Genomic DNA, 24,433 nt, shown 5'->3' on the forward strand with positions numbered 1-24,433 from the left:
AGTTAGAATTAAACCAGAATTTAGAGGTCATCCTCTAACGCTCAGTATCCTATTGTTATCTTTTTATCGTCATTGGTGGCTTCAGTTAGTGTGACAGACACTCGACTGGACGTGGACAGCTGGAGACTAGGACATCAATTATTAAACAACCAAAATTGACATGAGCCTGACACACACATTCTCACACACACACACACAGATGAATACCGTAAATATTGTGTCTGAGCTGTAGTGGAATGGTTCAGGTTTTTTGTTTTAAAGGAAAACGGCCGTATCAACCAACAGTTAGGCCACTTCAAACATTAAACATTAGTCCAGATGTTACATTATTATGACATATTGTGAAACAATACTCCTATAAATGGCTGAGTTCCATTGCAACTTGCTCTATTTCTTAATGATGAACATGATGACATTCCTAAATGGACCTGATCCTGGGTTCTGACACATATTACCGTATACTGTCTGGTGGAGCCAAATGATAATGCAATGGAAAAGCTAAAGCAACTCTTTGGCGTCAGAAAAAATATGGCCTCTCTCCTCTTCTTGTTGCTTGAGCAACCTCGACATTTACTTTCCAGTTGGTCTTAAGATTGTCAAACTATTTACTTATATACAAATAAAGGTTAAAAGCCTGGTAGACAGAGAGATACACCGCATTTGCTGCAAATATGGAAAGATAATAATGAAGGGTGAATGTTTCTGACACCAAACACAACCGCCTCTCGCACCTCAATAAATAAATATTAACACAGGCAACTTTCTCATACAGACAACTGTCAGCAAAACCTGAAATGTATGTTTGAAATGTATGCCTTTAAAGGTCCGTATTTCTATTATCCTGCATATATGAATACACATAAAATAGGGTTTTCTACTCATGTGCATGTGATCGCCGTAGTGATTTGGAAACGCCACCAAATCTGGCTCGACTAAAAGTGTATTTAACACTGATACTCATCAGCATTTGTACAGTCACACTCAAAGCCAAACCGTGGAAGCGTATGACATTAAGAGGGGTGAGGGGAGGCAGTTCACATCAGACAGGTCGATAAATGAAACCCACGGGTAAACAATAAACATGTGTGGTTCATACGCACTTGATTTCAGAGTGAAGAAATCGGATGTTGCCATGTGAGTGAGTACTAAATGATATATGCCTTTTATATCCTTGCCCTCCTTTTTTAGATTCCAGCCCTTTTCATAAGGAGAAATTAATTGGAGTTTGTTAGATAAAAGCCACAAAACGTATTTTTTTCAACAAATCAAATATCATCCACTTTCACAACAATAGAAAAATAAGAGATTTTCCGATAATACAGACAGAGCAAAAAACCCAACGAATAACAAAGAGAGGAATGGCAAGAAAAATAGAAATTAACACACACACACACTGTTGGTAACGATATGAAAGTCTGTAAGATACAGAGGAGAGTCTAGAGGTTGAGCGAGATGACGAAATATCCAGTGTACATCAGAATAAGTTGCTTTTATCCCCCGCGACTCTCTGCATAGAGGAGGCGTCGCTGTCGCAGCACTTCCTGTGGCTCTCCCAGCGCCGCCGTCTTTCGCCCTTCACACTCCTCGATCCCTTTCCTTTTGTACTTGTCACTCGGAAGTCGATACAGCGTTGCACATTTATTAGATTTATGTATATATAATGATGTATTTAGATTCTTTTTCCCTTCTTTATACATTTTTAAGAATTTTTTATAGTCTGTTTCTTCATTAGGTGTTTGTCTTTTTTTTTTCCAGTTATGTTCGTCGGTTTTGAATACTGGCCCCGATGGGCTCGGAGCGAGAGACAACAGTAAAGGACATTTTTGGCAAATGAGAATGAAGAATCTCCAGGTGCGTGGGCCAATTGGCAACCTCGGAGGAGAAGTTGAACAGAGATAAACAAAGAGACAAAAACATGAAAAAAAGACACCATTTATTTGCTCCCTCTGAGGTTGTCCTTCTCCCCCTGTCTACTCCTCAGTTCCACCCGAAGACTGAGGTAAGAACAGTATTCAACATTGTGCTAGGGAAGAAAATCCCAAGTGTCCCCGTGAAGAAAAAGGCTTGGAGGGATGGATGAACGGACAGACGGATGGGTTGGGGGCGTCACGGTGAGTCCAAATGAGCCGATGGAAGGTGACAGTAGTTGTGTCCATGGAGCTCTGCTCCTCCCCCGTCACTGATCAGAACTGGTACCATTTTTTGTCTTTGCACTTCAGCATCATCTGGAAACACAGGAGATGTTGGAGTGAGAAACAAATAGTTGTGAATTTACAAATCGTTTCTTTTTTTTATTTTAGTTTTGACTTTTTGATTTCACTTTAGTTTAGTTTTAGTTAAGAGTGTGTTTACTAGTTTTAGTTTAGTTTCACTTTTTCAGAAAGGTTTAGTTTTAGTTTTCATATATTTAGTTATAGTTTTACAATAGTTTCAGTTTGTTTGGGGCGCTATCATGTCTCAGAAGTATGGAGCTATATACATACAAAATACATGGTACAACATGTTTAATCTTGGTGCTACTTTAGTGTCTGATGTGAAGCAATTGCATCATAGCGCCATCTCCTGGATTGTCAAGTCAGTTCAAATTTCTGTTGTTCAATGTCTCGAGAGTTGGTGGAAATTCATGCTGTGTCCTTTTTTTTCGGCAGTGATATATTATAGCTGAAAAAAATAAATAAATAAAATAAAACTGAAATTAATTTACAGTCCCTTTTATTTGTATTGGTTTTCAACCAGGAAGTATAGTTTTCGTTTTTCTTAAAGGATATAGTTTTTATTTAGTTTCAGTTTACTAAAAATATTTTTCACTGCTTATTTTCGTTTTAGTTTATTGTAATATTCGTAGTGGGAACATGGTTCAAAATATGAGGAATACCTTCCCCGACTGTTGAGTTACACGATCCATGATTCTCATGATTAATTCAAGTCCCTCATCGAATACTATTCCATTTGCTGTCACTGAAGTTCATTTTATTATGTCATGAAATTAAGAGATTTTTGATTACATTTTGGTTCACCTGGTCAAATTATGCAATTATTCATAACCCTGGCAGGAAACAGGGGACCTCACATATTTTAGAATGAATGTCTATCTCATTTCTGAAAAAGAAATACTGAAGTGAGACTGCCTATGTCTGACATTAGACTCCCTATTCACAGTACTGTGAACGTTCCACAGGCATATACTGCCCTCTAGTGACTAAATAGTGTAAGTGAGCTCAGCATTCAGAAATATATTCAGTATTCAGGACAGCAGTTTTCCCTCTTCTTTTCTTAATACGTCTACGACTCTGTTTGCAAGAGATTGTATAGATATTATAACCGGCTCTGATAGTCGAATCAGAACTGAAACTGAAATAATCCACATTATTACCAATGTCTCCTGCCTTTAGAAGATTATTCCTCAGTGAACTATTTACTTCAGCTGAGACTTTAATCTTCATTCTGTGAGCCACTGCACACAGGTATGTATGTACAAACATGCCTTGCTGTGACATCACATGATAGACTTGTAAACATTTTGTGTTTACCTGGTGGGCGTGACTGGAAAAGGAGTCTGCGCTGGCCATCATGGCGGCTGTCCTCTCATCCAGCTCGCCCAGTTTCTGGCCTCTCTCGTCCAGCGCTATCCGGGCGCGTGCCAGATCTCCGACCACACCGGACGCCGCCCCCTTCATGCCCTCGATGCCACCCGGTCCTGGCATGTGCTGGGCCAGACTTCGGGATGCTTTTCCAGCTGATATCTCACCGACTGAGTTTAGAGATGAAAGCAAAAGAACGAAGGGGAGAGGAGGTGAGTGAGAGGTTGAACCGATAAACTGAATGTGAACCGCTGTATATGTGTGTAATGTTTGGCATACATAGCTCCTCTCTGTCCAGCGACTGTGCTCCTCCACCAAAGAGGCCTTTGAAGAACCCTCTGTTGGGGGCCTCTGGTGTCTCCACTGGTGTAAAAAGTTCACCCAGCATCTCCTGAAACATCAACACACACACACACACGTCACCCTGCTACATACAGTTTAGGCCTGTGTCTACTCATACAGTGGTTTGTTATCCACTTCAGTAAACATAAAGTATACCTCACACAGAGTCTCTAAGGAGGCTTCTGCTCCACTGTTCAGGAACATTCTTTCAGTTTATGACATAAATATTCATCAGATATGTGTGTTTATATATAAATATATGTTCTTGCCTTCTTCTTTACCATCATCGTTTAGCAACTTCTTTAAATCTAATTCTCAAATTCATTCACATAATACTAGACGGGTTAATCATCTTCACCTGCCCTTTTTACAAAACAATCCTTAGAACATTTTAAAAGGAAATCATCATCACATTTAATTCATGATGTCTAATTATCTTTTGATATGTTTAGATACATTTTCTTTTTCTTCTGTACTGTTCTTTGTATGTATTTCATTGTTTTTATTGGATTGTTTTCCACTGTTTGGTTAGGTTTTTCTGCACATTTTGTGTACTTCTTGTTGTTGTTTAACTTTTGTTGTATTTTTAAAATTAGGTTAGTTTAATTCTTTCTTCCTTTTTATTGTTATTGTTTTTTCTGGATTTTGTGCAGTTTTATATATGGGCAAATAAATAAATAAAAAAATAGTATACGGTTTCTAAAATACATGAGAATAAACAGTACTTGCATATATGTTCCAAAAGATATTTCCTATATCTTCTCCACTTTAACATGACATTTTTTCTATGCAGTACGATACGCAGTTCTTTTATGCTCCCAAGATTCAGAGTATAAAACTTTATTCAAGATAAAAAAAATTAAAAAAATCCTGAAGCATGGCTCATTAAATCTATACGCATACTGTACTGCATATAGAATGCTAACTGACCTGTAGGTTTTCACAGGTGTCCTGGCTGTAGGTGATCCTCTGGGCCTCGGTGGGGGAGCAGAGGTACATGGCCTGACCCAGGTTGGTGAAGCAGAACGTCCTCGCTATCCGCATGTCTGTCAAAGGCAGGTAGTTTACATCCATGAGCGGTCTCAGTCCCGGCACACTAGACGGGGGGGACACAGAAATGATTTATGTGATTTTAGAGACTAAAGAATATAATAAGGCTGCCAATAAATGCCTTATTGCACCTGAACACAACATTACTGTGGGTTGTTGAAGCAAATATTTCAAGTTGTATCACTCTTTTCCAACATGGATATGCATATTTCAATCTCCTGAAACATTGCAGGCAATGTTCATGCACTCTGACCATTTTGAACAGGCAAACACACTTGCACAGAAACACAAACACAGGCAGACAGCTGGGCATCCTTGTTTTTGTCAGAGACCCATATGGATGGCTGTTCTGTCTCCTTCTCTCTCCTCTAGGGAAGTGAAGATTAATGAGGATGAGCGACAGACTTACACACCCTTCCTAACTGCATGTGTGTGTGTGTGTGTGTGTGTGTGTGTGTGTGTGTGTGTGTGTGTGTAGTACTTGAGACCGGTCTCAAGACCACCTTTTGAATTTCTCGTCCCGTAATCGACCAAATTTTTACGTGGTCTTGTCTCGGTCTCGGACAAAGAGGACTCTGGATTTTATTTCAATACTGGTTAGAACCACAACTGTGGGGAAATCACTAAATTGCCTGTGCATTGTCTGATTTATTTGCTAACGGATGGATGTAAAACTTCCTGCTTTAAATGCAACCAATAACTTGACTAATTTGTAATTTTTTGTTACTAGTAACGGCTAACACGCCTCCTCATGAGAGGAGCAGAAGCTGTGGCTGTCTGGGAGGAGATGTCAGCCAAATCTTTGTTAATAAAGTCTGGCTACCTAAAAAACACAGCGGTACTGGGACTCGCACTGGTTTTGGTCTCGACACACTCTGGTCTTGGTCATTACTTGGTCTCTGTTTACGTGGTCTTGATTACAACACTGGTGTGCAGTTCCTAAAACCTTGTCATGTTGGTTTCAATTTGAAGGTTAAGTTTAGGACAACGTTTATTGGTGGTAGGTTTGGGTTAGCGTTGGGGTTAAAGGACGATAGAGGATAAGATATATGTGTCTTGGTTTGCTTGTCGTGAGCGTGTATGAGGACAAGCGTTTGGGTCTGACTTTGAATGATAACTTGAGCAAAAAGAAAAGTTTAATTGAGGATATAATATGATGAGCCCGTCTGCCTCAGCGGTGTCTGCATTTATTTAAAAGTTCAGTTGTCCGTTGCCCCGATAATATTGTTAAACCACACTTTAAATTCAACAAACAGTTGTTTTTACACTTGTAGAATATAGGGAACGAGAGAGCAACATTGTATCAAGGATATTTCCATCATGCCAAAAAAAAGTGATACTGAAATCTGTCTTCTGAGTTAAACATTCCCTCCATGTGCAGTAGTTTGTTGGCAGCTGTAAACAGGTTTTTACAACATAATGGAAGGTGAAAGCTGTGGTCAGCTTGGATTCTGTATTCCAATAGTGACAAGTTTAATAGTGAAAAAACATCCAAATAAACTTCTCAAACTATCTCTGCAGCCTAATCCACTTCTCCGCCGTCCATCTGTGTGCTGAGAATGTCCCTAATACTCAGATTTATGCCAAAACACGGCTAAATACCCAACAACCATCTCAATCCTCATACACGACCCTGTTGAGCTCATGAGCAGGCCTCTGAGCCCGCCTCCTGCTCCTCTATTGGTCAGAACTAATCTAGCACTAGCACTCAAGTGTGAAAACTGTTCAACAGAAGGCAGATCAAATCTACTTAAATCTAATCACATGAACATGATTCATTCAAACTGACCTTGATTGATACATTTTAATAATAACCAGCTATTTCCGACTGACATGTTTCTCACCTGAGGGTCATGATGTGGCCGTTGGCACAGAAACACGCCAGACAGGCGCCTTGGCTCATCTGCACCACATCTGCCCGGAGGATGAAGGAGGCCTCTGTGATGCTGTGTTTATAGATGCAGGTCTGGGAGGGGAGGGCGAGGACTTTGGCCTGTTTCTCTGAACACACCACGGCGTACTGGCTCTCGTTGAGGTCCTGGGAGGTGGACGGGGACACCGAGACGGGCCGGCGCTTACGGACCTTCTCTCTTTCTTCGCCATCTGCTGTGACGTTGGGTTCAAACCACTGCTCGAACGGAGCGGGCTGCATGGAACCTGTCGAGTCCAGGAAAGCCATCCGCATGACGCTGCCCTTCAGCCGCACCAACATGCCTGATGAAGGGAAGGAAAAGGCTCGTTTATAATAGACAATATTGTGAACATCTTTGCCAGTTTGCACAAATCAATCTGGTTTTCATCCACTATGGCGGCAAAATTACTCTGTTTTCCATCCCTCCCATTACCCACCTGTGGGTGAAGCGATAACCGGCTGCAGTTGACGTTGCTCCCCAGCAGGTGGCAACGTGAGAGCGAGAGCCAGCACGGTGCCCAGAGTGGTGCCCACGTACAGGCAGGGCGTCAAAGTGCTGTCTCCCTTCCGGGCGAAGGTCTCGCTGAAGTGGAAGGAGCTGATGGCCTCTCGTGCTTCCTTGTCGATGCTGGTGACGCTGGAGGAGCGCGAGCGGCTGAAGGAATTGTCCCGGTGGTCTAATGGGTTGGCACCCCGCGGCGGGCATACAGACAGGAGGACAGTGAGGAGACAGACAGAGAGAGGTAAAGCACCCGCAAGGCAGCGACATCACAACACAGTCAACACAGATGTGGACATAAAAGTGATGAATACAGTTTTTCCTACTGTCTTAGTAGTAAATTAAACACATTAATTCGACATTTTACAGCAAACTCAAGACATACCAGTTGAGTAACAACTGTATTTGTTTATGAATGATCTCTGTAAGATTATTGACAATGTAGATACAGAAAACTGGGAGAGTACGGGCTTGCATTCTCAACAGTGTATCTCTCTGACAGATGGATTGGTTAATAGAGGAGCATCACCTGAAACCTCATTGATGGTGACGTTATATTATACATACTTTATATTATATATTATACAATAGAAACGAATCCAGTGCAATTACGCACAAGGCACAATTTTCACAGGCCGACCAACATTTTCAAAATGTTCCATCCCCAATCAGCAGTTTTATTAGGCACTTTGGTTACATGGGTAAAACACTGGAACTCTTACACAACTATACAGGTAAATGTCTTGGCACTAGAGTTGCAACAATTATTCGATTAGTTGTCAACTTCTAAATTAATCGTCAACTATTTTTATAATCGATTAATCGTTTTTTTAAGGGAAAAAAAAGGCAAAATTCTCTGATTTCAGCTTCTTAAATGTGAATATTTTCTGGTTTCTTTACTCCTCTATGACAGTAAACTGAATATCTTTGAGTCGTGGACAAAACAAGACATTTGAGGAGGTCATCTTGGACACTGATGGACATTTTTCACAATTTTCTGACATTTTATTGACCAAACAATTAATCGAGAAAATAATCGACAATGAAAATAATCATTAGTTGCAACCGTAATTGGCAACTTGCACATTATAACTTGACAATGTCCCATCCAGTGTTCTTGGTGCTTTCAAATGTTCAACACCCCTGAAGAAAAAAATGACTCCTCATTTTTCAAGTGATAATATTTCTATCCGGGCAATTGATAAGGTACCAATCAGACAGAGAAAAGAAAGGCATGAAGAACACCGAAGAGAAAGAGAAAGCTGCAAAAGTAACACGAAGCGTTACGGTGAGATGGAGTGTGCGTAGTTTAGCTTAGCACCACTGACCTCTAGCAGAACCCCCACCAAGGTCAAACAGTGGGAGTCAAGAGCACAGCAGAAAATTTCATGTAGCTCAATAAATTGAAATTCTGGTCAGATCAGTGCTACTTTTGTCTCATGCAAACTTAGGAGAATATCTGCACAGCTTGCCAATTTCGAGGCTAATAACCAGATAAAACCGGACTAATGGGATGTGGTGGAGTCCAGTCGAAGTGAGAAAGATGAACTGCATTTCATAAAAAATTGTTTGGAGACACGAAGTCAAGGCTTACCCAAGTCTGGCTTTAGCTCAGTAGGCAAGCTTAATTTCCGTGACAGCTTTGCTGGAAAAAAGAGAACATCCCTCTTTACAAAACACACGTCTACGCTAACACACGATGCCATGCAAAGCTAGAGAACTAGCATCGGGCTGGGATTGTGCACAAAGCTGGAATACACCAAAACGACAAAAGGCTGTGGAACAAAGTGCCGCGGGATTGTTTAATTGACTGGAGCAGCCAAAGTGCTTTACACAGGAGAGGACACTGCGTAAGGACTCAAGAGACAACCCTGTTCATCACAGAGGCATGCTGTGGAAGACAAAACAAAGGAGGTGACCTCTGGTTGTACAATGCCCTGCAAGAGAGGACTGGTACAGTGAGATGCATCAAAACTGCACAGCCATTCAGGACCCTCATGCCACAGGAGCATGCACCGAGAACAGGAAACAGAAAATATTCAACAGGAGATGGAAGAAGACAGTGGAGAAGATGGTTACTGAAGTCTGTCCCAACTAGGATAAAATACACTTGATTACTGCATGTGTGAACTTATAAATAGAAAAAACGAAGATAACGAATGGATGAAGGTGTTTGATGTTATTTCTCTGTCTGTAGGAGAAACTCTATATGATGAAAGGGGACTTTCATCATGCGTTCACTAATGGTTGTTATGAAGGAATGGCTAGCTAGCGAGTTCTTTTTTTGTGGTTCAAAAATTGACAGAAACTCACCTTGACAAATGAAGAAATGTCTATAAAAAACCCTGAAAAGTCTGCGACATCATTAATATCCTCAAGCACAAACTGAGTTGGGTTTAACTTGATTACATTCTTTGTTTCCATTACAAAAAATAAAGTGCCAGAGGCATAATTTGTATGTCCGACACGTCACCTATAATCCAGTTTTCAAAGCTGGTTGTTGTCCAGCTCCTGTCCATAATTTATTTACTTTAATTAAAGGGCTCTGGATGACCACTAGGGATGGGAATGATACAATATTATCACAATACTTACGATCTGATTGTGATTTTAACCATTTTGTGATATACTGAATATAGCGATAAGATATATTGCAATATTTTGCGATTTATTACCCTTTTTCAAGTGCAATTTATGCAGTTTGTCAATATCTGTTTTATCTAATAAGATACAGTTTTCACTCTGTTCAGAGTTTTCATTCACATAGCTTGAGGTCAGAGGTCAAGGGACCCTGCGAAAATGGCCATATCAGTTTTTCCCTACCAAAATTTAACTTTGGAGTGTTATATAACGCTCTTCCCGACAAGCTAACACGACATTGGTACCAATTGATTCCTTAGGTTTCCTAGTTTCATACAACCTCTGAAAGACACAATAGTGACCGGGGCCCATTGTCAGAGGTTAATAGTTTATATAATAAAAGATCGATACGTGACGTCCGTGTATAGATACAATATAGCCACGCAAAATATCATGATACTATCAGTTATTTCCCCCACCCCTAAAGTCCACACAGGTAATTTCACTTATTCTGGCTGATTAGACCTCTGCTCAGGTAGAAGTCGGGAGGAGCTATGGGAATTACACAACGTCACCGAACTCCCTTAACCAGTAAGAGTAGTAAAGGGTTAATGTCTCGGCCCTCACAGGTGCAACAAAGCAAAAAGGAGAATTAGGAAAATGTGTAGTATATTCTGAGGCTTAGAATATTTTTTTAAAAACATGTCTTGTGAAATGTTAGTGGGGCTTTAACAGGGTTCAGATTAATGAAATGAGGCCAGGCTAGTTAAAAAGAATCTGTGACGTTGGTCTGGGCAAAGTCAAAACTCCATTCTCGGATGTAGCAGTCATTTTAGATACCTACTCATTTTCACTTGCAACAGAAACCCCTGCCTTCCACAGACAATAGTTGATATGACATCATCTATTTCATCAACACACACTGAAGGTACACAAAGACACAGTTGGACAGATGAGTTGCTCTCCGCTCTGCGGTGTCATCATACTGTACTATGAGCCAATCACTCATAACGTACACAGAGAATCTGTTTTGGGAGGTCAGGACAGATATCACACGCAGGCACATTTACAATATGACACTCGTGCTACGTACATGTAGCATGCAATGTGTGTCTAAGTGAGGCTGTATTGTGCTGAATCCCTGCCCTGCTTCCAGGTTAGCCTCTGCTCCATGAGCTTTCAGCTCTCGGTGTATAGTTTTCTAACCACGTACTTGAGTAGGGACGTAAAATATGAACACTATGTCATTTTAAAAGAAGAAAAAACTACTGTTTATGATTCAATACAGTGAGAACCAAAAGATAGTGGAACAAGAAGCTAACCCAGAGGTGAAGCTGAACTTCTCTATTCTCTCGTCTAGGTCGTCCCACTGTGGTGACCATGTAGACAAAGGACAGAGACAGGGGGGGGGGGACAAATTTGGACTTTGTCTTGCCTACACAGCCTCTCAATCTTACCTCCTCTACCACCTCCATTGTAGAATTGCTGTAGATTGCTGTTTGACATCAACACTTTTGGGGGTGTAAGGGGAAAAGTAAAGTTAGAAACACCCTTTGGCTTGTCACTACACACACGCTGTTGCTGTTTACCTGATGAATCACTTTTCTTTTTGGTTGTCCTGAGCAGCAAACTGTTCAATGAAGTTGGATCAAAATTCAGGACACTGTTTGGACTCAAATACCCTGTTTTCTGTAAAAACCATAGACTGTATATAAAAACGGATGACATGACAGCTCCCCTAAAGTGAAGCCAAAACATCTTGATCGCCCCCTGGTGGCTGGCTGCAGTAAAGTCATAAATCCCGCCACCTCCATGTTAGCAGATGGGACATCAGCCAAACAAGTACACACATCAAATACATTTTCTGTCATTTTAGGTAGTTCTTATCACGCTGATGTTTGTTCAAGTGTTAATTTTCTGATAAGTTTGGTTTTAATTAGTTATTTGATGCTATAAAGAGGGGGCGAGACGTCATGATTGACAGCTGCTCTGAGTGAAGTAGTCGTGCAGCTTTTAATTTCACAGATATAAAAAAACGTCTACATGACATTTAACTTTTAATTGCATTTGTACCAAAAATGAAAACCAATTAAATCAAAATGTTTCATTTGGGTACCATAATGAGCAGAGATTCTAAAGATTTAAAGTACATTATACGTTGAGCAGAAAAATTAAAACACTAAAAAGATTTAGTGTGAAAAATAGGAAAAAGAAAAAAAGGGCTCTGTGGAGGAGTACTAACTTGCTACAGATGTTTGTGTTGTGCTGCGTGTAAATCCTTACAGTGTTAAATGTCCTATTACTGTAAGTGGTTTAGCATTGGCAATTGTAAGTGGTGATTTTAAGTTGTTTTTAATGCAAATCAAACTAATCCAAGGATTTTTCTTGAATGAAATAATGCTCTCCTGGCACGAACGGAGTCTTAATTCATCATCCTGCAAATTCATTTCAAGGTAGAACAGGTGAATCTTCTTCCACTGGCAGCTTAGCCCTGGACTAAATGACTGTTAGAGCAGCTTTTTTTTGCAGGAAGGCACCTTATCTCTCTCTCTGTGTCCTATGAATAATGCAGAGCAGACAGATGTATCAGACCACAGTCTGGTGGCACCAGACATGGGGGGTTGGGACAGTCATCATACCTGCAGCAGGACTCCAGACTTTCACATTTGTTTTCTGTCTGACCTTTTTAAAAAGCTCCTTATTTTCAGCGCCAAGTTTGCCCTAATGAGATGGATCTGGGCTGTTCTCTCTTCAGGCACCTTCAGCTGAAATACTAATGACGTAGATTAAAGAGGCGGCCAGTAAAAGAGCAACAGAGCATCTTACTGTTGCAACATACGGTGTAGTTGTGGTGGTGCATGATACACTGAGTGACAATGGATTTTGTTTGTTTGCATTCGGTCATATTCACTGAAATGAAAACTGTGTAATATGACAGCACAGGGCACTCAGAGACATTTAAATGTTTAACTGAAAGAAGATCCCTGCTCAAAATCCAAGTCAAAAGTTAATCCACATCATCTTGCCACTGATATAATACATTTAACCCGTGGAATATTTTTCACAATTATGCAAATACGCGGTTACTGAATATGTGAGAATACCCTAGGCCCTTCAGGTTGAACTTTCACTTTATAACTTATTCTCAGATTAATGTAAATGAATGGGTTTCTCTAACAGCATGCAGATTTTTTTGTTTCATTTAATATAATTCTCAGCTGTCACATTGAATTAGCATCACAGAGATCGAATACGTTTACAGCCTATAACCCAGTTTTCCGGGATAGCGTGTGAGATTAAAACAAATGTATTCCTGTCTATTGAACTCTGCAAAGTGGTGAAATAATGCATGCGCAAATGGGAAAACACTCCCATAAACGTGCGGTAATAAACTCAAACAGAGCATTTCTAAAGACTGAGATAGAGTGAAATTGACAGCCAGACCATTTTATGGTTCAACAAAAAAAACCTTCTGTATAGTTCCAGTTTGATGAGCAACAATTTCAATAAAACGGCATTCAAAGTGGAGGCTCCTTTGAAACATTAATCTTCCTCCCTAACCGATGTTGCATTTATATACATGCTATTATAGGTATATTTGTGACTGTTTTGCTTTAACGTCTAGATAACACAAAGCCTCTGCTATAATTCTCCCATTTGTCGTTTTAATAAGACGCTGAAGGACATGTTACCTGAAGTCGGGGACTTGCAGCGGTCCTCTGATGTGGCTGAGCCCTCGTTGATGTCGCACAGACCTGCAGCACAGATACATACAAATCAATTCAAGCAAAAGACAGCAAGCCAAAAAGATAATTCTGTGAAGTATAACACTATCTTTTTTTAACTTTATCATACACGGCTACTCCAGAAAGAGCCTCAGATATCCATTAGGATTGCTGTTTGTTTTTGATAGTAAATAAATAAATTGATAGTTAATTAAACATTAATTCATAGTTATTTTACTGCTAACAAACAATGAAATGATAATTAATAATGTTTATTAATTATTAGTAATTTGTATGTAATTTTTAACAGTTTATTGTTGCATACATTATAACATTTTATATGTAAGGGATAATGTACAGCAAGCCGGTCATTGTTGTGAAATAAACCCCAACAGGGTGGAGCGGAGGGGTTTATTTTACAACAATGACCCGCTAGCTGTACATTATCCCGCTTATTACACGGCTACTTAGGAAAAATAAATAAAGAAGAATAAAGAAATCAATAATTTGACACAAAAACGGTCAGAACTACGCCCATAGCAACGGTCTGTTATACATAGCAACAGTCTGTTATACTTAGCAACGGTCTGCTATAAAGAAATAACAGACCGTAGAACGTCGTGATTGACCAATCAGAATCGAGTATTCAACAAAGCCGTGTAATAAACTATATTAAATGCTTGTTAATGATTACCTTTGTAATCATTAATCTTTGTAATATTTTAAGATATTATTTGTAAACCATCTATAAACATTATTTGGATGTCTTTTAAAAAGTTGCAACTGCTGATTATAATACATTGTTAAATGGTTAATAAATACTTTGTAAGGCATCTATAAACATAATTCAGTTATTATTTAAAATACTTTGTCAATGGTTAATTAGTTTCTGCTCCATCTTGTTTATACTAGATGGTTTACAAATAATTAATAAATACTTAATATAGTATCTAAAATATTAGAATGTGTGCAGCAATAAACTGTTAATAAATGGTTTACTAATGTAATCAGAATTGTTATTGTTTCTTATCAACTATGATACAATATACAATTTATATATTAATTATTTCATATTACCCAAGCTCATGATACAATTACATAAATTACAGCATGATTAATAATTAGAAAACACTATTAATTATCATTTCAGTTTTTGTTAACAGTAAGTTTAATTAACTATCAATTTATTTCCATGTCTAATATTCTCTTCACTCGACAAGTAAACTGACCAACGGACTAGCCTTTCAGGGATTCTGTCGGTTACACCCATATTTTAAGCATAATGAAGATTCTGTCCATCTTTAATGTTTCTTCATCCAGTTCAAGTCTAATTCCTCCCTTTGCCGCGTGCACGTTTATGTATGAATGTGTGTGTGTGTGTGTGACATTGTCCTGCGAGGCAGAAAGCCAAGCAGACAGCAGTCCCCTGTTGGCAGAGAAACACAGCTGGACGCCTGATTACTGCTCACACTCGCCAAGCTCTGACAGGTGCCAGCCCACTGCTCACCAGTCACTCAGTGACACCAGATGCGCCGTGTGTATTTACATGTGCACGTGCTCGTGTATATGCGAGCGTTCGCCTGTGCTTATTTGTGCATAAACAATCACAAATAAAAAGAATAACAAATAAATCCCCCAGCATCCACCAGCAATCACTAATTCATCCATCAAACTTTCGCTTTCAGTATGGGCAGTGCGTCGTCATGACACTGCGGCATCCTCTATGTAGCTGCACTGCCGTCGTCTAACACAGGGTGGCAGTGTGTCCATACGGAAAGCATCTTATTAGCTGTCAGTGGTACTATGTGGCTGCAGTGGCAATGTGTGTGAAAGGGATGGGCTGAGAGAGTGTGTGTGTATGAAAGAGAGAGGAAGATGGACAGAGGAAGAGTTAGTATTTGTGTAGTCAAAGTGCTTTGTTGTGGCTGTTGAGCTAAGCCTGGATGGCATCATTTTAGTGTGTTGTTCTATGACTTTGTTCATTGTCACATTTGGATCTGTTTACATATGAGTTCAGGAACGTTGGGACCTGTAGGGTTACTGGAAACCCAACATAATGTTCACTGAAACACTGATTATAACACTGTGACACTTTGCATCGCTGTCTCTGACATACGTTGTTAAAAACATATCAAAACTTATATTCATATCTCAAACTGACTCTCAGAAACTGGTTCCTGCATCTATCTCGAGCAGGTTAGACTACTGTGACGCTGTATTTGCAGGATTATTCAAACAATCAGTAAGACGGCTCCAGTTCATTCAAAATGAAGCAGACAGAGTTCTGACACGTACACCGATATTTGAACGTATTACTCTGGTACTGAAATCATGTCGTTGGCTCAGGTACAATACAGAATCACCTTCAAAATCCTGCTAATAGTCTATAAAGCACTTAATGATTCGGCTCCTCAGTCCATTTCTGACTTGCTCACTACTATAACCCCATCAGATCTTTCAGGTCATCAGTGTGCGTGTACTTGTGGCGTGTGGTCGCACTTGTTTCTTGTACAGTTGGTTACATGTGCAGCTATGTGATAAGGCAGGCCTTCCTATTTGATTGTGTTGATGTTTTGGGGTTTTCATTGCTGTGAGGTAGGGAGTATGCTTCATTGATTCAGTTTCTGCATGTTACTCATTCTGTATTCTTATATTTAAACAATAAACAACATATGGACACAATTAAAACACCGAACAACAGCGACAACAACAACAGTCCATAATCACAATCCATAAGTAAATAAGACATATTTTGTGCGTCCCTTTATATTGCACAACCCCCCTAGTCTGTTAGTTAACATAACATAACATCCTTCCGACCATATGTTGCACATCCACCTACCACAGCTTGTTAAAACTGATGTTTACTGCATGCTACATACAGTATGCTCTTATGTTTATGCCTATATTCTTATATTTTGTCTTTAAATGTAAAGCACTTAAGAGTTCACGTGTAATGAAATGTGCTATATAATTGCCATATAATTCTAACCCAGACTTTTACTGATAATAAACCTTGAATACCAAATGTGATTTTGCTTCTCAGTGCATTCCAGGAGTTATTTTGCCAAATATCCCCAAACCTGCCGTGTGTTCGTCTACTGTACCTACGCTGGGCTGTATTCACACTGGCGCTTATAATATGGTTGCTGGTCTCACAGAAGTTGACAAGTGGTATTTTATGTTCTATGATTTTTTTTTTGCAATGTTCCTTGATTGTTTCATTTGCCTTTGAGACAGGAGCAGGATCTGCAGATTATGGTTCAGCTCAGCGTGGTCAGATGCTGAGACACGATTTTAGCATAATGGCAGAAGGGGGGGAAATAAATAATCATGTATGGGATTTCTAATTCAAACCTAAACTATTTGAGCTAGTGGACCTGAAAAAACAGATGAGCAGTGCCTTCAGTAGCTGGACATTAAACAGCAGGCAATAACACGATAAGCGCAGACAAACGTTAAAATATGATATGAAATGGCCTCCCCTATGTTCTCTGGCTTCACCTGTGCAGTACTTGACATATTATACAGGATTTATTTTAATTCATTGTGAGCAAGCATTTTGCTATTACAAACATAATAAATTCAAGAGCCATTTGATCCTTAGTTATGTGTGTGTGTGTGTGTTTACATGTGACTTAACAACTTTGGTTGTTGAGTGCAAAGTTTGGTTACTTGGATGTATGATTAGTCAGCTGAGGAGAAGTTATGACTCGTGGCTGAACTTTAACGGCAAGAAAGCAAAAAAACTTTGACTGCTGCGTGCGGTCAGAAAGACTTTTATCCTTACTCTTCTCCTTCTTATCCCTTTCCCTAATTACCTCCAGAGGGCTGTCGTGTCTTTCTTGGCGAGCGGGGCTGCCTCTGGTAGGGGTCGTTGGAGCCGTAAAGCTCGACCGTCCCCAAGTTGAGCACCACCGTCTTCTGGACGTAGTCCACCACCGCCAGACCGTTACTGTTGCCAAACACCACGCTGTCAGGGAGGAAGTGGAAGAAGCATGTAGGAGGGGAGAAAGAAAGATGAAAGGGCGGAGAGAAAAGGAGAGATTTCATTTAGGTTTTAGATTTAAAAACACTGTAGTCAGAGAACAAAAAACAGCTGGAATCTCCAAATGTTCCTGGCAGTCATAAATCGTGTTGACAGGCCTGGCTGTCGCTGTAGCCGTGAGCGGATGCTGCTAGAACTGCAAAATTGTATGCATGTCCACTTTGCATATTTTGCCTTTATGCGATGGTATTTATAGATTTTAGTTTTTAACTTCAGATGATGCAGCTTGATAAGGATAATAACTTGGTTTTAGTCTCGACTGCGATGTTCCTGTTTGTGTACTCACAGGCCGTAGGAGGAATTGAGCGCCAGACTTGTGATCTGCTGCGGAGGCTCTCCGCTCACCCACACTAACTGGACCACCAGATCTACCTGGTAACCTGCAGACTGCTTCAGAGGAGTGCTGCGCAGTCTGGAGAGAAACAGAGAGGTGCCAGAAAATGAAAGGGAGAGAGACATTATTACAGAAAAAAAAAAAAAAACAGGTTTCATAAAGAGAATGACAAGTGGTGCAGCTGCCGCTCTGAAGCCGCTGTGTGTCGAGGGTCTGTCATGAGTGGCCGCGAGGGGATGATGGGGAGGCCGCGGCTGAGAATGCTTCAGGCGCTGACTAAGTCTGTGCAAGAGTGCTCGAGGCAAAAGGCAAGACTCTTATGTGTGTATGAGTGTGTGTGAGAATGTGTGCAAGTGCTCCTGGTGCTTATGAGGGTTTATGTAATCGGTACGTGTGTATGTGTGTGTGTGTGTTTCATACTTGAGGCAGGGCATGTTGCCTCCGTCGGAGTTGTTGCTGCTGGTGGAGGGGTGTGAAGGTGGGCCGCTCGTCTGAGGGGAGGCACCGGGGGTGGGGAGCGCCGGTGTCTGCTCTCCCCCTCCGCCCACGCCGTCTGGAGACTCTATGTCGTTCAGCTCGTACTGCATTCGCACCTCTAATAACTGTAGAAGACAACACACACACACACACACACACAAAAGCAAAGATGTTAGAAGATTTAAGATTTAAAAAGACACAAAACTCTTGTAAACAACAATTCATGAATTCCTCTGTGGATGGGAAAAGTCATGTGACCGTGAGGGACATCCTCAGAGTCACTTTGATAATAGAGATTTGTTTGACGTGTGTGTGTGTGTGTGTGTGTGTGTGTGTGTGTGTGTGTGTGTGTGTGTGTGTGTGTGTGTGTGTGTAGGCAGATTGAGAGTCAAAGAGGTCCTCCAATACTGAAATATTCCATTCCTTCTAAAGTCCTCTTTCAGGCTACTTCTCTGCAACCTCCGCCTTCGCACAGTCACACACACACACTTACAGTGATCATAAGCTCGTCTCTTCTGCATTCTGTCAGTCTCATTAGCCCCCCTGACATGTGGGAGTGAAGAGTGATCGGCTCCCCTCTTCGGATTCTCACTCCCCGCCTGCCTCTGTCCTCCTCTACCTTCATTTCTGCGAGGTCATAGAGGTGTTTGACCTTGTGGGGACGGGAGGCTGTTCTCCTAATTACAGCAACTGCATATCCAGTCCCGATCCACACCTCAGTCACACGCTTTCGAGCGTAGGAAAAAAGTGCCTGAAATCTCTCTGACACATGCATCAGCGCTCGCTGGCAGTCATCCACAGAAACAGCTTCCAACAGGAAGGTGGCTGATTTCGCTGTTTGTTTGGAAGAACAAAACAATCGGAGAGTTGAGGACAAACTGTGCTGAACACATTAAGGGCACCGGCTTAAAAACATTAAAATTCATTTACAGACCTGCGCGAGGAAAAACACATCACAGCACTTCTCCCACGCGCCTTGATTGACAAGTGATCTCTGTCTAGAGCGAGTCTCGAGCGGCAACACCACAGCAGTGTCCGCTTCGCACGGAAAGTGTTGCCAAAATTATAAATAAATAAAGTAGCTTTTGCTGGTTACCAATTTAACACTCCACTGCTCCGGCGAAAAAGCAGAAACTAAGCATATACAGTAGGCCCGCACTCTCTCTTGTAATATAGGAGCACGCTCGCACGGATTAAACAGCATTTCTCTTTACAGTATGTCATTAAACATGACTCCCATCGCACCGCCATGAGCACTTACGTCGCTTTCGAGGCAGATTATGATGACAGTCTAGGTTTGCTTGTTCACTGCTCCGTCTGTTGGCATGGCAACCATACTGCCTTTGACTAGGCAGATATCTGAGCGCGTGTGTGTTTGTGTATATGTCTCAACATCTTAAAACAGCAGAGAAAGTGAGCGCTGAGGGCAAAAAATAACAAATAAAAGCAACATTATGTCCCTTTTATTTCCATGCTTGTAAGAGTTTTACACTAAAAGAGAAGAGAAGTGGAAATAGAGGTGATTTCTATAATTGTATTGAAAACTAAGCAGCCAGATTATAAGCTTTTACCCACCTGCACCACCTCAGTAGTTACTTCCAGCTTGCTGAAGCGGTAGATGATAAGGTTGGCTGATACCCCGGCCACACACAGCATCCGGCTCTCAGGGCACCAGGCCATGGTCTGGATGGCGAACGGGTCTTCGTCTGACGCCTCGGTGCTTCCCTTGTCCTCCTTGGACCGGTTCCTGTCAAACACCTTGGCTGTTTTGAGCTTATAGAGCACCTGGAGCATTACTAGGAAAAAAGGGACAAAACAAAGAGGATCAGTTGCAATCCAGAGAAGTCAGACATATTGAATCTGACTAAATAATGTGAAATCAGAGGCAAAGTGGTGCTTTGAACTTGAAATTATGAATTATTCTTAGAGTTAAACAATGTTTATTTTGTTTATATTGACTGGTGCTCAAATTTAGAAATGTTTATTAAAAATACATTTCCATATTAATTTTTAAAAGTGTTTTCCTTCCCCTGAGCTCGACACATAACAATACATGATAATTATAATTTCATGAAGCATAAACAAAGCCGTTAAGAGAACTCACTTGCAGAGGCATCCCAGAACTTCACAGTTCCATCAGCGTGCCTGAGAGACGAAGGGAAGAGAAAAGATAAAAGCAAAGGAACAGGAGAGATTCATTTTAATTTCATGTCCTGTTGTCTTCTACTCCTGATGTTGAATTCTAGTCTGAGCAAAATAAATCAGTATGTAAGATTTGCAGCATTAAAGCATCTCTAGAATATCAATTGAAGGCTGATGTCGAGGTAGTAAATCAAAATAAACAAAATATTAATGAGCTAAAATATTTAGTTTGGTCCCTGATTAATCATTTAACACAACCATAGATCTCCTTTTTTAGATGGATTTAATTAATGATTTTCATGACTTTAGTCAAGGTTGTTTAACCAAGATGGGCAGCTGACGTACTTCCTTTAATGAAGATAGAGAAAATCAGAAAATCATCTCCAAATTTGACTGGGTTTGGCAGCCCTTCCTTACACCGAGTTCACACCAGGCAGCAGAAAAGTGCGGCTCTGCTGGGATTATCATTTTACTATTACATTTACTTGTGTGATTTCCCCTTTTATATATATATATATTTAATAATAAACATTGTTGGAGAAACCGGAGACCAAAGATTTTCATTGCCAATGACTGTTTTGCCAGAATAAATAAATGACAAATAAAGAACCTTGAAGAAATGGTTTCTCTGTTTTGGTGTAAAAGAATTTGACCGGCCTGCACAACGCCCACTAAAGCTCTGGTGGCTGAATGGGAGCAAATCCCTGCAGCCAGCTTCCAACCACATACTGTATGGGTGCAATGCTCAGATGTCCACATATTCTCGTCCATGTGTTGTAAATTGTGTGAGTAACAGAACATCCAACAATGTCCACATTGCTAATTGCCTAAAAATGAAACGACTGTACACAGGATTACACTCAATAGCAGGTTGTTCAGCATGACGGCTTCTCCATTTGGTGTCACAAAAAAAGGACAAAAAAACGTGTGTTTTTGGTTGCCGTTTTTTTCCCTCATTGTTTTGTTGCCAGTTGAGCTGAGTGGATTGGGGAGGAAAATGTTTTGCAGGCTCAGAAAGAGAGAGAGAAGCCTGTACAGAATAGTAATACAGCATGTAGGGGGTGAGGAGAGAGGGAAGCGAATGCCTCCGACTGCCAAACCTATACCTCAATGTCACTACTTCAGTGCGTGTGTTCTGTTAAAAAAACGCCCCTTCTCCCCTTGTCGACAGCTGAGAGCGGGATAATAAACATTAAAATGGAGCGAAAGTGAACATGATTGGAATATATAAAGACCTACAGTAAATACTCGGAGACCTGACAGTGCAGGAAGAGGTGAAAGTAATTGAGTTGCAGCGAGACGATAATGATAATGCTAATGAAATCAGTATTGTCTTACCCAGTGATGATGATCTCTGGGTAGCTCTGTGTGCCTTGACCCCAGTTTCCACCACTAATAGGCCATTCCTGGATAGACAGCAGACACACACACACACACAGTACATTAGAGACCACAGCTATGTCAATAAACAGCGCTTCAATAGAAACATTGATTTTTAGAAGTAGATGACATGGTAGAACTGCACCTGTGTGAGTGTGCATGGGGGGGGGGAAAGAGGCAGGGATCCTTTGTGTACGTCTCTCAGCGTGTCTTGCAATTATACATTATGCACGTCAATGAGTGTGTGTCTCCATCTGAGAGCGTGTGTGCGTTTCGGCGGGGGGTTCGGCTTTGAACACGTTGACACATACAAAGGTCACCGGGATGACTCACGGTGATCTTTATGTGAGAAATGCCCTCCCGCGGCTCAGCCAGGCCTTTGCTTAACGAAAGAAAAAAAAGGGAAAAAGGCAGCAGCTAGGCAGCCAGTTTGGGTCAGTACATGCTGACATTTCCGACAGAAAGCTAGAACAAGGCGACGGGAAAAAAGAACATAGGCATACATAATGGCTGAAAGAGCAGGGGGTCTGTCTTAAAGGATACAGGGATAAGAGACGAGAATGAGACGAGAGAGGAGGTGTACAGAGAGAGAGGATGATCGTTAGGTAATGTGACACTTTTAGATAGTCCGTTTAGCTCCACGGAAACAATGAGAAATATACTTTAGCACCACTAATACAAATTAACTTGTGCAGCGAAAAATATGCATGTGTGTATTAATGTGTCCTTTATTCAGTAACCTTGTTGTTCTTGTACGGCAAGATGGTTAGAGGGTGTAGTGTGGAACATTTACATTTCCAATTTAGGCATTTAGCTCTTTTACGACGCTGCTATCCACAATGACACGAAGGAAAATTCCCCCCTCGGGATACTATTACTCCGTTATACATCATTAATCTGTGATGGGAGGTGTGTTCAAAACGTTATTTCATGATGGAGTGGTGGTGATTTATTTTAGTTCAAAAGTAAAACTTGTCTGCTTCTGTTTAAGAAATGGTTGCAAAACAATGATGACAAGGAGCAGTTAGCAGATTTTGTAGAGTATCTATGTAATTACAGGAACAAGACTAAAAGTCTACTGCCACGTTAGCGGCTGTATCTAGGGCACAACAGTACACCAGCATGCTATCATGCTCACAGTGACAATGCAAACATGCCGATGTTTAGCAGGTACTATTTACAAGGGTCATGCTAACATTTGCTAATTAGCTCTAAACACAGCTGAGGCTCATGGGACTGTATTTAGTCTTTCAAGTATATGCTAAACTATTTTTTATAAATAATACACTTTATTGCAGGAGTGCAGGAATTAACATAAATTTACATTTGCTTTCATATGATGTCGTTCATACTTATGTCATTCCCACAAGGTTCATATAATTTATAGAAAAAGTAAAAAAAAAAATGATAGTAAATTAGAAAAAAATATAGAAATGTAGAAAATAATAACAGAAATAAAAACTAGGAAAAGCTTAAGGATTAAAAAAAATAAATAAATCACACAAAAAGCAAGAAAAATAAATAAATTAATAAATAAATACAATTAATTATAAAAAATAATAATAAAAAACATCAAATAAAAAAGGTAGGCTAGAATGATGGTGTGTGTACATATACACATACTGTATATTTATACCATATTGTATAGATAGACAGAAGTACTTTTTTACCTTCCCGTGCAAAATTGTACCTGGAAGAAGCCCTCCCTCTTTAATTCTGAGGGTCTCAATCCAAAGCCTGACATTTACCACTGATATACTGTATAGGAAAACGTTATGTTCTCTTTAACATATTACCTTTTTGCTGTAGCCCTGTCGTTTCTGCCGCGAGCCGACAGAGTAAAGTGCAGGTATGAGGTCCACAGGGCAGTCGGCAAAGTACTCGCAGCAGGTCACAGGAGACTCGTGGATAGTCAGAGGATAGGGGTTCTCGAATATGGGGTAACTGTTGGCAAGAGGGCACAGACAAAGTCACTCTTAATTCAATTAGTCTGTCTGCCAAGAATCAGTGCATTAATCTCATTCAGTACTGCGTGCGCGCTAAAGAATAAGATTTATGAAAGTAAGTCATATCACGTAGAGGCAATATATAAAAAAGATAACGACCACTAATAGGCCAACTGTGACATTTTAGCCCACATTTAAGAAACAAAAGATGATGAAGAGTTATTTAATAAAGAGCCAGACTCACCCATTTTGTGCAAGGTCGATCACCACTAAATCCTTTTCTAGAAGGACCACCACAGCGTAAGGTTCCTGAAAATCTGCGCAGAGAAACAGCGAGACAAGTCATTCATCACACCGTTTTTCCCTGAGAGAGAGCTCCCCTGAAATATGCAAAACCACAGGGGAAGAATTCCTCAG

At 40.5% G+C, this 24,433-nt stretch overlaps 1 protein-coding gene across 6 annotated transcripts in view; it reads right to left on the reverse strand.

The window, feature by feature from the left end:
• Positions 1-1,914: 1,914 nt before the first annotated feature.
• stxbp5a (syntaxin binding protein 5a (tomosyn)) overlaps positions 1,915-24,433 on the reverse strand; it is a 105,777-nt gene continuing 83,258 nt past the window's right edge. For 2 of the 6 annotated variants that reach the window (XM_074616492.1, XM_074616493.1), the window contains 17 exons: positions 24,261-24,333; positions 23,867-24,014; positions 22,029-22,096; positions 20,653-20,693; positions 20,124-20,344; positions 18,492-18,673; positions 18,024-18,149; positions 17,511-17,662; positions 13,657-13,719; positions 11,422-11,475; positions 8,979-9,029; positions 7,323-7,604; positions 6,818-7,187; positions 4,854-5,019; positions 3,861-3,972; positions 3,531-3,751; positions 1,915-2,225 (listed from right to left, as the gene is read on the reverse strand). In XM_074616492.1, coding sequence (XP_074472593.1) covers positions 2,184-2,225; positions 3,531-3,751; positions 3,861-3,972; positions 4,854-5,019; positions 6,818-7,187; positions 7,323-7,604; positions 8,979-9,029; positions 11,422-11,475; positions 13,657-13,719; positions 17,511-17,662; positions 18,024-18,149; positions 18,492-18,673; positions 20,124-20,344; positions 20,653-20,693; positions 22,029-22,096; positions 23,867-24,014; positions 24,261-24,333 — 2,372 coding nt within the window. In that variant the 3' untranslated portion in view covers positions 1,915-2,183. The remainder of the gene's footprint in view (positions 2,226-3,530; positions 3,752-3,860; positions 3,973-4,853; positions 5,020-6,817; positions 7,188-7,322; positions 7,605-8,978; positions 9,030-11,421; positions 11,476-13,656; positions 13,720-17,510; positions 17,663-18,023; positions 18,150-18,491; positions 18,674-20,123; positions 20,345-20,652; positions 20,694-22,028; positions 22,097-23,866; positions 24,015-24,260; positions 24,334-24,433) is intronic. The other 4 variants (XM_074616495.1, XM_074616494.1, XM_074616497.1 and 1 more) reach the window with 4 other exon arrangements.

Source organism: Sebastes fasciatus, chromosome 18 (genome assembly GCF_043250625.1).
Source record: "Sebastes fasciatus isolate fSebFas1 chromosome 18, fSebFas1.pri, whole genome shotgun sequence".
Classification (NCBI taxonomy): Eukaryota; Metazoa; Chordata; class Actinopteri; order Perciformes; family Sebastidae; genus Sebastes; species Sebastes fasciatus.